Source organism: Gossypium hirsutum, chromosome A12 (genome assembly GCF_007990345.1).
Source record: "Gossypium hirsutum isolate 1008001.06 chromosome A12, Gossypium_hirsutum_v2.1, whole genome shotgun sequence".
NCBI classification, from domain to species: Eukaryota; Viridiplantae; Streptophyta; class Magnoliopsida; order Malvales; family Malvaceae; genus Gossypium; species Gossypium hirsutum.
Window position 1 is genome coordinate 102,019,914 of NC_053435.1, and position 13,478 is coordinate 102,033,391.

At 34.6% G+C, this 13,478-nt stretch overlaps 3 protein-coding genes across 3 annotated transcripts; 2 read left to right on the forward strand and 1 right to left on the reverse strand.

Annotated features, from left to right (window-relative positions):
- The first annotated feature begins 159 nt into the window (after positions 1-159).
- Positions 160-1,283, forward strand: LOC121211091 (protein BOBBER 1). The gene has a single exon (XM_041083349.1). It carries the CDS (start codon positions 326-328, stop codon positions 1,133-1,135), a length of 810 nt encoding a protein of 269 aa, XP_040939283.1. The 5' UTR covers positions 160-325; the 3' UTR covers positions 1,136-1,283.
- A 723-nt stretch (positions 1,284-2,006) lies between these two features.
- Positions 2,007-3,455, forward strand: LOC107946803 (probable disease resistance protein At4g19060). The gene has a single exon (XM_016881266.2). It carries the CDS (start codon positions 2,341-2,343, stop codon positions 3,340-3,342), a length of 1,002 nt encoding a protein of 333 aa, XP_016736755.1. The 5' UTR covers positions 2,007-2,340; the 3' UTR covers positions 3,343-3,455.
- Positions 3,456-10,258: 6,803 nt separating this feature from the next.
- LOC107946802 (uncharacterized) lies at positions 10,259-13,321 on the reverse strand. Its single transcript, XM_016881265.2, has one exon. The coding sequence runs from the start codon at positions 12,841-12,843 to the stop codon at positions 10,432-10,434; it is 2,412 nt and encodes an 803-aa protein (XP_016736754.1). The 5' UTR covers positions 12,844-13,321; the 3' UTR covers positions 10,259-10,431.
- Positions 13,322-13,478: the final 157 nt, after the last annotated feature.

Consider the following 13,478-nt stretch of genomic DNA (forward strand, 5'->3'; position numbering starts at 1 on the left):
ATCTAAAATTTTAGTTAATAATATCTTTTAGAACATATTAGAGATTATGTAAGGTGAGAGATTAAATTATAATTTTTTATTTTTAAATGCTTAAAATAAAAACTTTTTGATACATGTAGGTTGCCCAAAAACATGCTGCAAACTGAATTAATATATCTGTGACGAAGGGCTTCCCACTTTGATTTGAACTCGTATACTCCAGGCCTATATCTACGTTCGACGCCTTAAGTCTCCTTCAAGGAAGAAAAAAAGACCTAATAGTTAGTAGATCATCTGTTTCTCTACGCCTCAAACCCTCTCCCCCCCCCCAAGAATTAATTTAACCATGGCCATCCTCTCTGGTTACATAGAAGATGAAGACAACAAGCAATCATCTACTTCTTCTGCTTTGTCTTTCAATGCAGTTCTAGACCCTTCAAATCCTCTAGGGTTTCTCGAATCTGCCTTCAACTTTGTGTCCGAAAACTCTGACATGTTCAACACCGATTCTGTGGAGAAGAAAATATCATCTCTTGTGAAGAACATCAAGGAAAGGACAATGAAAGAAGAGGCAGCAAAGAAAGAGCACGAGACGAAGGAAAAAGAGGAGATCAAGGAGAAGCCGAAGCCGAAGCCGAAGCTAAACCCAAACAAAGACAACGGTCTCGACATGGAGAACCATTCATGGGGACAAAACCTGCAAGAGGTTACTGCTACAGTTCCTGTCCCTCTGGGGACCAAATCCAGGGACGTTATATGCGATGTAAAGAAGGATTATTTGAAGGTTGGGCTCAAGGGTCAGACTCCTATTGTTGATGGGCAGTTGTTCGAGACCGTGAAACCTAACGATTCGTACTGGAGTTTGGAGGACCAAAAGGTAATATATTTGCTAATGACCAAGTGCGACAAAACCAGTTGGTGGAAATCGTTGTTGAAGGGAGGACCGGAGATTGATACTCAAAAGGCAGAACCAGACAAGAGCAAGTTGTCTGATTTGGACATGGAAACGAGGTCCACTGTGGAGAAGATGATGTTTGACCAAAGGCAGAAGCAGTTGGGGCTTCCCACCAGTCAGGAGACAGAGAACCAGAACATGCTCAAGAAATTCATTGCTCAGAATCCAAATTTTGACATCACCAATGCTAAGATGTTTTAGATATAAAGAGCAAAGGTTTAGGATCTTTAAGGTTTAATTAGATAGTAAACAACAGTATCTTGTTAGCACCAAACTCTAATCTCAGCAATTAGTTGTTTATCCGTTTATCAGTGTTTCATAATATAATATCAAGGTTTTTCCTTAGGAACAAGGAGAGATATTCATGAATGATACTAGTATATTCCATGCAAATGCTACAACATGTTGAACCAATGCTGTCCGAGCTAAGCCCAAATTACGTTTGATCGTCTCATGCACGAAAACAGCCCAAGGCTTTTGCATAACGACACTAGAGAGCTTTGTGTTCTTCTAGATAACTGAAGCCATCTATCTGGCCCAAGGTTTTGTTGTTCTAGTTAACGTCTTTTTCTTCTTAAAGGTGTTGGAGTTGGATCGAGTCTGCTGGAGTCTCTCTGATTAGTATAAAAACAAAATAAATTTAATTTTTATTGTTTAATGTTGTTATCACTTTATCCTTAATTTTTTAAAATTATTTCTTTTATGAAAAAGTTGACGGGAAAATTAAAATATGAGCAATATTGATTTGACAATTTACATATTATCTCAAAATTTAAAAATATTCATAATTTTTTTTTTAAAAATTACACATACCTAAAATGAAGTATACATACTTAATTTTAAAGAATCAATGCCAAAATAAAATAAAATAAAAGATTAAAGTGCACATTATCTCAAAACAAGAAACAAAAAATATTAAGAAAAAGGGCTAAAACCATCCAAATTATTTAATTATTAATTTTGGGAACAATAATTAAATTATCTTGTGTATCCATCTTTCTCAAAGGATGTTGTAATAGTAAAATTTTTAATGATTAAAAAAGTTGTCCCGCTTGGCTGCAACATGTGAGAATTTAGCAGTTTTTTAATAATTTTTTATTCATAAAATTTTTAAAGCTCTCGACTTTGTTCATTGACCATAAGAGTCGTGATGTGTTAGTGATAAAAATAGGGTCCCACTAACCTTTTCTTTTTCTTTCATTCAAGTGAATATGTTTCTATATCATTTTGAGGGTTTTGCATAGGATTCCTTGTTCTTTCACTCCCTGTGTCTTCCCATCCATCCTCTCCCATCTCAGCCGAGTGATAATCATTGCGAATCTCTTCTCTATTAAACCATTCGGTTGTACTAGTAGTAATATAAAAGATCTCAACTTTGAAGCAGCTTTGAGTTTGAGAGATAGAATATGGCCGCACCCACTGAACACCAGAAAAAGACCCTGTACGACAAGTACCAAGAGACTTTGACACCCCAAGAGAAGAGCAGCAAGGGGAATTCCTCTCGCTTCTGGAGAAATAAAGATAAGAAACAGAATGGATCGGCCACAGCAGCAGCTGCCCCACCTGCAGGTTCAAACGGGGATGTTACCCCAAACAATCCCGGCGAAGGGAGCTCATCAGAGAAGAAAAAAATTAAAAAGACTTATAAGCCTGCAGCCGCTGTGCGTGGTTTTAAGAAAGATGAGATGTCGCTTGAAATAATGCTTCTCAAAGGTGGATTTAGGGATGAACCCTTCAAGACAATCGGTGTTGTAGGGCTGCCTGGTGTTGGCAAAACAGCCCTTTGCAGGTTCATTCTCCGAAATGAGAGGGTGAAGAGTTGCTACACGCAAATGTTTTGGATAAGCTTGTGGAATGAGGCAGAGGAAACTGAGGAGGAGGTAGAGGAAACTGAGGAGGTGGTAGAGGAAATTGAGGATACACTTCCAGGGGACATCATCAAATTCAAATCCGAAGTGCCTCATCTTCTTAGACGCCTGAGCGATCATCGGGAGAAACTAGCGGAGAACAAGTATTTAATTGTGTTAGATGATGTGGGGGAGGCAGAGGAAGACGGGTATTATGAAGAACTCAAGAAATGCTTGAGCGATGAACATCTTCCAAAGCAGAAAGGGGGAGCGGTTATCGTGACGTGTAGGTCGGAGGAAGCAGCAAAGAAAGTGGTGGGAGACGACAACTTGCATCGACTTCAGCCTCTCAATGATCCAAACAGCTGCTGGTGGATATATAACGAGGCAGTGAAAGGTAAAAAGACAAGTGAAGACACAACAATTTCAAACAAGGTGAAGGAGGAACTGATGAAGAGGTGTGGAGGTCTACCTGGGGCTGCACGAATGATGGGTGAAATCAAGAAGGACAAAAATAAAGCTAACCACACTGTGTCCACTCACTCCACATTTCATGCTTAATTAGATGTGGTATTATTTCTTGTATTTGTATTTTGGAATTGATGAACCTTTTTGCTTGTACTCTGCTCTTTGCCTGCCATGGTAGTTAATTTTAATTCCCAAGTTTTTCCTTCTTTTTTTCTTGTAAATTGCATAATTAGTCCCTCAGCTTTTAGCTTATTTTTATTTGGTCATCAAAGTACCGCAAAAAACTTTCAACCATCAAATTATTGATAAAAATATTGCAGATGTTATCAATTTAAATAATTCAATAAATTTAACTGTCAATAATTACAAATTTTATTTAATATATTTAATTATTTTATAACTTTTTACACCTAGCTCAAAAAGCTAATCTTTTTGGTTGCTTTCACAAAAAATTTCCATTTATTACTATCATTCATCACCTTCTTTTTATACCTAACCCTTTTACCTTTTAATTTATTAAAAGCCATCATTTATCTTTTTTTCTTTGAGAATTACTCCTATATAACCTTCTTCTCTCTCCTTCTTTTTTAATGATTATTATTGAAATCGATTTGAGTAGTGGTGAGTGTTTGATCGAATCAAATTAAGTAAGAAATTTCGAACTAATTAAGTTGACGAGTCCTATTTTATCATCCTAATTCGATTCAAAATTTTTTTGAATTGAGTCGAATGAATTGAAATTCAAAGCGAGTCGGATCGAGTGAAATTGTTCGAGTTAAATTTAAAAAAATTAAACATGTCAAATTAAAATCTTATTACAGTATAACTAATCTCATGTTATAACACATAAATTTGAAACCATATATATTTGAAAAAAAATTCAAAAAAAAAACTTTAGTACGATAAACTTGAACCATTAATTTACTTATTTAGGTTCTAAAAATTATAATTCTATAAATTTTTTTAACTTATATATATATTTAGAATTTTTTAAATATATATTTATAAAATTTGGATTTTTTATAAATATTTTGAATCGTGAAAACTATTTTATAATTTTGTTGAGAGATATCAATTTACTCATTTTCAAACTTAACAAATGCCAAAAGTATATATACAACAATCTGTTATTCGAATTATAAAATTCAACTCGATTCAAATTCGAAACTTGAATTACTAATTCGAGTTGACTCAAGATTTAAATTTTTTTCGAATCAAATCGAGTTTTACTCGCTCCTAAATTTGATTACCCTCAATATTTGAAAGTATAAATCAAGGCTTCTCATATCCTTTAAATCCATCGCCCAATCGTTCTAATATTTCAATTATGGCTTTGTATTCGCTTTGATCTGGCTTGTCATCATCTGAATCTAAAACAAAAATGCTTCAAGCTCGAGTATTTGGTTTGAACAGGAGCTTTTAGGGTTTCTTTAGTTTCTCCTTCCTTTTTCGCTTGTTTGGGTCGGTTAGGGATCCTAGTAAGTTGAAGTGTTTATGGAGTTTTAGATTATCTAGTTGAGTAGATAAAGTTGGCTTCGGCTTGTTAAATGTTACTTATTTATAGGGTAAATTATAGAAATAGTCATTTTTTGTCTCAGATTATATTTTAGTCACTTATGTTTGAAATATTACGTTTTAGTCACTTAGATTATTGTTAAAAAGTGGTCACTCTACTCTTAAATTTCATTACCTCCGTAACGGCTGTCCTAAATGGCAGTCCAAATGGGTTTTAAATGCCAACTTGAATGTCCAATTGTTAGGATGAAAATAGGTTTTCAATTAAATAAATTTAATTTTGACTGTCTCGCAGAATATTTAAGTTGACATTTAAAATTCATTTGGATTGCCACGTAGGACCACTGTTAGGGAGGTAACGGAGCTTAATGGTAGAGTGACCACTTCGTAACAAAACGATAACATAAGTGACTAAAACATAATATTTCAAACATAAATGAGTAAAATATAATATAAGACAAACAAAAATGACTATTTTTAAAATTATAACTATCAATTTTGTTCGGAGTTTTAAAGAAATTAAACAAATAGTAAAAATTTACAAGTTAAAATTGCTACACAACTAACGAAGTGTTTAATGACTAAATTGATGAAAATTATATATGTAGAGAACTAAATTTATTAAATTATTTAAAATTAAGCATGAAATGAGTTTTTCAAAAATTAAATAACGACATTTGCATTATCTCTTCTCAAAACTGAAAAGTGAAAACTGTGAAGCCCATTTGTTGAAGCAATTCACCTGTCACCTGTATTGTATTATGATGGTTTATTATTATTATATATATAATGCGAGAAAATTTTGGTTCTTTTTTGACATTTTTGGAACCTAAAAAATAATAAATTGGGATATTTGTACAAAAATTATAAAATATAATATAATATAATAAAAATATATTAATAATTTATGTTTTATTATATTAAATAAAATAATAAAAACAATTTAGGCCCTTTTCAATCTTGGGTCATAGACAGCCATATTTCTAGGCTATCTCAAAACCGGTCTTAAAAAAATATAAATTTAAACGTAAAACTTATATTTTTCTTAATTATTGTTGTAATGGCCCAAATTTGAGGTTATCGGAACAGTGGTTTCGGAACCACAAATCCGATGAGAAAAAATTTATTTTTCTTATATTTTTATGGTCTACAATTTCACAAAATGATTTTTTGAAAATTTCGTTCGAAAATTTCGACGTTTGGGCACTCAATTTAGTCAAAAGGACTAAATTGTAAACAGTACAAAAGTTGAGTTCTACATGTTAGAGGTGTCCAATTGTTATGAAACTTTAAATTGGAGGTCCTTATATGGTAATTATACCATTGGTAACTTGGTAGACAAAAATGGACATGAGATAAGTGAAATAGAAAATTTTTAAGTTAGGGGCAATTTGGTAATCTAGTAATTAAAATGAATTAAAAGGGAAAAAGATGGCAAAAATCATCATCTTCTTCATATGAACGAAATCAGAAAGGGGGGAAGCCATAGTTAGGGTTTTCAAGCTTCCAAGCTCCATAGTAAGTGATCCCAAGCCCCGTTTTTAATGTTCTTTACGTTTTTTAGATCCCAGTAGCTTAATTTAGCTTATTCTAGCAATAATTTAACCTAGGGTTTATATTTGGAAAAATACCCATAGGTGAAAAGTGTTTATTTTGATGTTTATGATAGAATATGAAGCTAGAAATTATGTTAAACAACTTTTGCTAAGCGATTTTAAGTGAAAACGAGTAAAACGACATAATCGGTAAAAATACCTAATGTTCATAAGTACATGTTAGAGTGGGAATTTGATGTTGCCATAGAAGGGAAAAATGTTCAGAATGTTATAAAACATAAGAATAAGAGATGAAGTTTAATTTCCGAGCCTTGGGGCAAAAATGTAATTATGTAAAAGTTTAGGGGCAAAATTGTAATTTTGAAAAAGTTAGAGTCGAGGGCTGTTTTGATGAATGTGATTATTAAATAAGTTAAATTTACTATTTTAGATCAAGAAGTACGAAACTCGAGGTTAGACAAAGGGAAGAATAAAGTTGAAGACTAAGTTGGTGAATTTGGCTATAATTGGTACCGAGGTAAGTTTACGGTAAATAAATGCAATATTTCAATATTTATTATTAATGCTGTTAATTTCCAGCAATTATGAATTTATTTTATGAATTTATTTGATGATGATCCAAGCATGAAATGATAGAGAATTAAAATTTAAAAGTCCCGTTGATACATAAGGATGGTACTGGATACGAATGTCATGACATTTGGGTAAAGAGATCCCATGTAAGACCATGTCTGGGACATGGCATTGGCATCCTTAAGATCATGAGAGGTCCCCTGTAAGACCATGTCTGGGACATGGCATGGGCACCGAGACGAGAGGTCTCATGTAAGACCATGTCTGGGACATGGCGTTGGCACCGAGATGAGAGGTCCCCTATAAGACCATGTCTGGGACATGGCATGGGCACCATCACGAGAACATCCCATGTAAGACCATGTCTGGGACATGGCTTTGGCATGTTATTATCAGAAGAGACCCGAGTATCCTTATTATTCCAATGTACCTCAACGGGCTTGTAAACGAATCATGTTCATGAAAGTTCAGTTTAAAGCATAAATGGCAAGCTCAGGTAAGTTGTAAGACTTAAGAACTTATTATACTATCAATTGATGTTCAACGATGCAGCAAGGATTGAGTAAGTTATGCACACAAGTATTCTAAGTAAACAAGTAAGAGAACTAGTATGAGATTAACTAAAGAGTAAACTAGAGATATAGACATTGAGTTTAATTATTTAAGTTAAATATTGTTATTTATTTGCTAGTAAACTTACTAAGCTTTATGCTTACTTCTTTTATTTCTCTTTCTCTTATAGTATTGCAAAGCTACTTCAAGGATCCTAAAGAAGTCGGAGATCGTCCACACTATCAACTACAACTGCTCGGTATTTTATATCGAAACACGTTTGAGTTATGGCATGTATAGGGATTTAGTTATTTTGTATGTTTGTAATGATGATTTTGCTAATGAGTGATGTGTAAGTATTTGATGATGTATGGTTATTAAAATGATTAAGGATGAAGGTGTTTGTTGTTATGAAAGATTAGGTGATAAATTATGCATGGAAATCATGAAAGGATAAAATTTTGCAAAGAAACAGAATTCAGGCAGCACAGTGACGTGAATTTGAAAAATCACCCAAGATAGTATAAAATGAATTAGAGGGTGAATGATATATGGAATTAAAGCTTGTTGAGTCTATTTTCATGGAAAAATAATGGTGTAGAAAAAGGAAATTTATATTTTAAGATATGTGAATTTTAATAAGATAGGGTCAGAACTGTTTTTGGAGTCCCCTGTTCTGAGTTTAGAAAATAATTACAAATTGTAAAAAAATGGTTATGAGTTGAAATTTACATGCTTAGATTTCTTAATGAGTCTATTTTCTGTAGAAACAAGTAAGAACTTCACATGAAAATCCTACAGTGAGAAAACTTATTTTTAGTGACTAGAGGTCAGGGCAGTCAGGTGGTGAAACAGGGGAGACTTTAACTAATAAACTGTACTAATTTGCTGAACCAAAAATTCTAAAAATTTTATGGTGAGTAGATATATGAGTCTAGTTTCAGGGAAAATTTACGGAATTAAATTTCGAGTTCTGTAGCTCAAGTTATAATTAATTTAGTAACTGCTACGCGATTGGACAGATTTGTTGCGAATAATGAAATAAATTTTCAAACCTAGTTTTTATGCTCCGAATTGGTAAGATAAGCTAAGTAATGCCTCGTGCTCGACTCTGGAAACCGTCTCGGGTAAGGGGTGTTACAATTGTAATAATAATAATGCTAATTGATTTTTTAATTATAAATTAATTTTTAATTAATTTCATTAAATAGTACAGGGTGAGTTATGTGATTATGTCATACATAAACATATTATTAATTTTTATTTTAAAAAATGAAAGTGAAATTTTAAAAAATAGAATGACTATAATATAAATAGGCCATAAAATATAGTAGAAATAAATTTTTTGACATAATGATAAATTTAATATATAACATTTATTAATATTTACTTTGACCCTAATTTTTTTATTAATTGATCCAAAATTTTAAAATCTAATTAAAATTGTATATTTTTGAACAAAAAAAACCTGACTAATTAATTACAATTGTAATAATATTGACATGATAATTTATATGAGTATACGTAGATAATTTTTTAAAAAAAAATTGTGCATAATTGAAATTTATTGATTTATTTAATGAATTTCTTTTTAAAATTTTTATTTTTCATGGGAGTTGTGAAATAAAATTTGAATAGTAAGCCATAGAAAGAAAAAATAACGGCTATTAGGGGTAAATTTGTAAAATGATTTTCCCAGTCCCCAGCTGTGTACCCCTGTCGTCCTGGAGTTTTAATGCCACGCTATTTGCATTGGTTTGTGGTGACTCAGGCTTGGATGCAATACAGCCAGTGGGTGGACTCTATCTGCCCTAAGTCAATGGCCCAACTGTATGGGTTGGATTTGGTCTATACAAAAAAATTATTTAATTTTCATGAAAAACAAAATAATTATGGATAAGGGCATAAGGCTAAGATACTTTGAAAGCACCCATATTCATCTCCCAGTCAAATTTTTTAAAAGTAAATATTTAAATTAAATTATTATTTATGTTATTTTTTTAGACCAACATTTGATAAAATAAAGTTATAGATAGGGGAGAAAAGGTGATCAGTTAACCAAGTGGGTGAGTATTGTGATATCATAATCATAATTATAGTAATAGAACCGATATTTTTTAGTACCAATAAATTATAAAATAAAATATTAAATAAAATTGGGACTTTTTATTTTGTTTTTTTCCTGTATATAATGAAGTGTTGATAAAAAAAACTTTCTGCATTTTAAGTTTTTGTGGCCTCAACAAATTTTTTGGTGGCCTCTTTCAACCGTAGGCTCTGGATCGTCGCACTTCTAAACTACTCTCAAGGTCGGGTCTGTTTAGTGGTAATCAGAAGTAAATATTATGGAAATAAAAACTTGAATGTGATTAGCTAGTCCAAACCTCTTAAAATCATATCTATTCTTGTTAGGTGTTCGCGATTTCCGACTTATTATCCAATTTAGGTTGATCCGACCCTTTTTATCGTGGTAAGTATATAGTTAACCAAAGCGTATAATTCGCCTCCATGAGTTCGCATTTGATGGGTCCGCGCTCTCATGCAGGCGAACTCATATTCGAGAGGCACGTGTTGACTCAAGAGTAGAGTACATGTTGATACGTGTGAATATCTATCTAATCCTTGTACATCTCATCGAGAAAATCATGCTTTATAAATAGAAAGGAGAAAATTTACGAAAATACTCAACAATTCTCATTTAGTAGTAAATAATTTGGTAGATTATGTTGATGAATAATCTACTAAAGTTGGGAAATAGGCATTATTAAGTTTAGATGTTAAAAGGTAAAATTAATGAATATAGATAAAAGAGCAGAAAAAACAAGACTTTGTTGGATAAAGAAAATTACCATTTCTTCCATAAAGGAAAATACAACAAACTAGGAAAAAAAGAAGGTGAAACTGAAATACAACACAAACTTGTCCGGTGAATTAGAAACAAAGAAACAAGAATGCAAAGTAAATTCAAATGCTCAAAGGTTGAAGTTTATTTGGATTGGACGAACTTTTGCCATACTCCATCGGCATCGCATGGGCAGAATGTGATTCTTGGGCATCTAAGGTTCTCCAAATATTTCAAATTGGGAAATCGTTGCTGCATTTCTTTCCAGTTCATCTTGAAGTTCACCAAAAACTTCAAACGTAAGGTGTCCACATTCCACTTCTGGCCATCCTTATGATTTAGGTAACCCAGTCTTCCACCTCTAATCGACAAATTCGTGAGTTTCTTCATTTTTCTTGGTACCAGCCAAGTAGGTGGTTCCGAGCGAGGGAAACACTGGAGGTCCAGTTTCACCAGTCTCTCAAGGCCTTCCAGATTTTGTGGTTCTCTCCCTTTCATTGACAACCTCCTCCATTTCTTAGCCATCAAAGCTATGTTGGCTGTCCCTCTTAAACCACCTCCCAGCTTCGCGGTCTTTGAATTTGCTTCACCTGCTGCTGCGACTGCACTCCTTTCCCGGTTGCCTTTCTCCTCTCCCTTGTTCACTTTATCAGTCGAGGCTTTTGCTGCTGCACTACTAATACTACTTGCCTGCTTCTTCTTGGTCTTGGATTGCTGTTGTTCGCTACTACTGTCTAGCGTAGAATCCTCTTTTCCTGGCATTCCCCCCCATCCCCACGCTATCCTCAACTTCTCAAGTTTCTGAAATTTAGCGAGAGCGTCCCCTGCCTCATCGATATTGAACTTGGTAGTGTTCACATTGACGCTTAGTTTTCTCAGACTCGATAACTCCGACAAATCATCAAGTGTGCATGAGTTTTTGGCATCCAGAATCACAAACCCTTTAAGGACTTGAAGTTCCGATAGTTTATTCAGCTGTTGGGGAATGTAATCAAGCAGATAGCATTCTGATAAATCCAAGTAAGTCAACTTCTTAAGTGACCCTATCCTCTCTGGTAGCTTCTCCAGATCGTGACATGCTCTTAGATCTAATATCCTCAAATTTTCAAGCTTGCACAGAGTGGTGGGAAGCTTTGGGATACCGGAAATACCTTGAAGGCTAAGAAGCCTTAAATTCTTCATGTTTTTGAACCCTTTTAAGAACTCAATGTCTTCCACCTCAATATGGCGAGCTTGCCCAGCCGTGGCTTCCCATCTACCCAAATAAAGAACTTTAATGCCCGTCATCTTAGAAAACCACTCCGTAGGTAAATCTGGAAATTGCTTACTCAAGTTGAACAAAGTCTGCAATTTATCAATTTGCTGACTAGCACTTATCAATTTCTCCTTATTCAGAAAATTGAACAACATCTGCAGCTTTACTAGATCTGCAGATAGCTTTCCTTGCTCCTGATGTTGCTGCTGCTCTTTAGGCTTTTCTGAATTGCCATCCTTGTCATTGCCTTTAAGATAATCAGCGAACCAGGAAGCAGTAGCTCTTTCTGACTTCACCATACATGCCTTGTTGCAAGATGAAAAATCCATGATGGGCTTTCCATCCGGGTCATAATCGAAGAACCCCGCTTTCTTGGCAAAATGGATCAAGCACGAACGAACAATTGGGGTCACCTTATAGCTTCTGGGTTGTAATCTGTTTTTTTTCAGAACAGGCTCGATTAGCCTCTTCTTCACGAACGTGGTGAGAGTGTCGTTTAAATCTCCCATCTCATCGTTTCCATTTTGGGGGATTAAGTTTTCTCCGACCCACCAAAATCTCAAAAACCTCTTCTTTATCTCCGCATTTTCAGGGAAAATTGAGAAACACAGCAAGCACAGTTTCTGCCTGTCATCAAGGCTTTCATATTTTTCCTCAATTTCTTTAAAATAATAGCTATTTTCAAATATAGGTTGACGATAGAGGTAAGGCAAGTCCCCGGCCTCGCCGGTGGCAAAGGTTGTCTGCAAAGCACGATTACCATCGGAATTTATACTGGCGGCCTGAAGTTGCAAGAGGATCAGGATTTTGACTCGGGTGATGTTGTTTCTGAACACACGTAGATTGTGCTGAACCTGTTTTCGTAACTCGTCTTTTTCGAGATCACTCACGATGTCGTTGACATTGGCCTCAAGAGTTTTGAATGGTTCTGTTAGACTATTTTTTAAGTTCTCCAGGTTCTGGAATGACCTGATCATATAATCGAGTTCTTTGCATAGTTTTCCCAGCTCGTACAGCGGTTCCTTCTTTTTGTCGTTGGTCTCCTGGGCCTGGTTAGCATCTCCATCCTGTTTGTTGGTCCCATCTTGCTCATTTCCAGTACGGTTAGAGCCATCTTGCTCATTTCCAGTACGGTTAGAGCCATCTTGCTCATTTCCAGTCGGGCTATTAGCCGCAGTGTTGGTGGCGACAGTGATTTCGGCCTCTGCACAATCGCTAGTGAGGAGGTTCTTCAGGTTCGTTATGATATTGTTTATGTCCTGAATGGATAAGGGAGGTGGCTTGTCATCTGTTGAAGACATGGCTAGGGCATTAGCTCAAGAAAGTGAGCCTGGACAAGAATATAAACACACACCAGGTAAAAAAGAATCTCTCAACCCAATTAGTAACTAGTCTGCAGGAGAAGCTGGGAAGGTTCCCTTGTATATTCCAAGAAGGAAAAGAGTAAAGAGAAACAAAAAAACAAAGACTTGATTCAGGTCAACAAAAGGGACAAAGTGAAGAAACTTTAAGCAAAGTTACAGCCAAACGCTGCCTTGAAAACTGACAATGACATGGTAATATTGGTAGATTAATCAAGGAGGGAAAGAGTCCAGCCACTTCCTCGGGCCACTTCTTTATTTTTCTGAAAATTTTTGTAAAATATTTTTAAAGACTCGTTGGTTTTTAGGAGTAGATTTTTAACCGAGTCAAGTCAATGCCCTTAAATGATTGCTCGCCGAAACATAAATGCTTTTCCTTTAAACCAATAATTCATTTAGTGAAAGGACACAAGGGTCATCTTTGGAAGAGGAATCTTATTTTCTTTTAGGGAAACGTGGAGTTTTATACAGAAGATGGGACAATTTTCTTCTTTCTTTTTTTTTCAAATAAAAGTCGTGTTTAGATAAATATGAGCAAACAGGGATGTCAGGCTTGTTTGAGTTCCCCACCAACT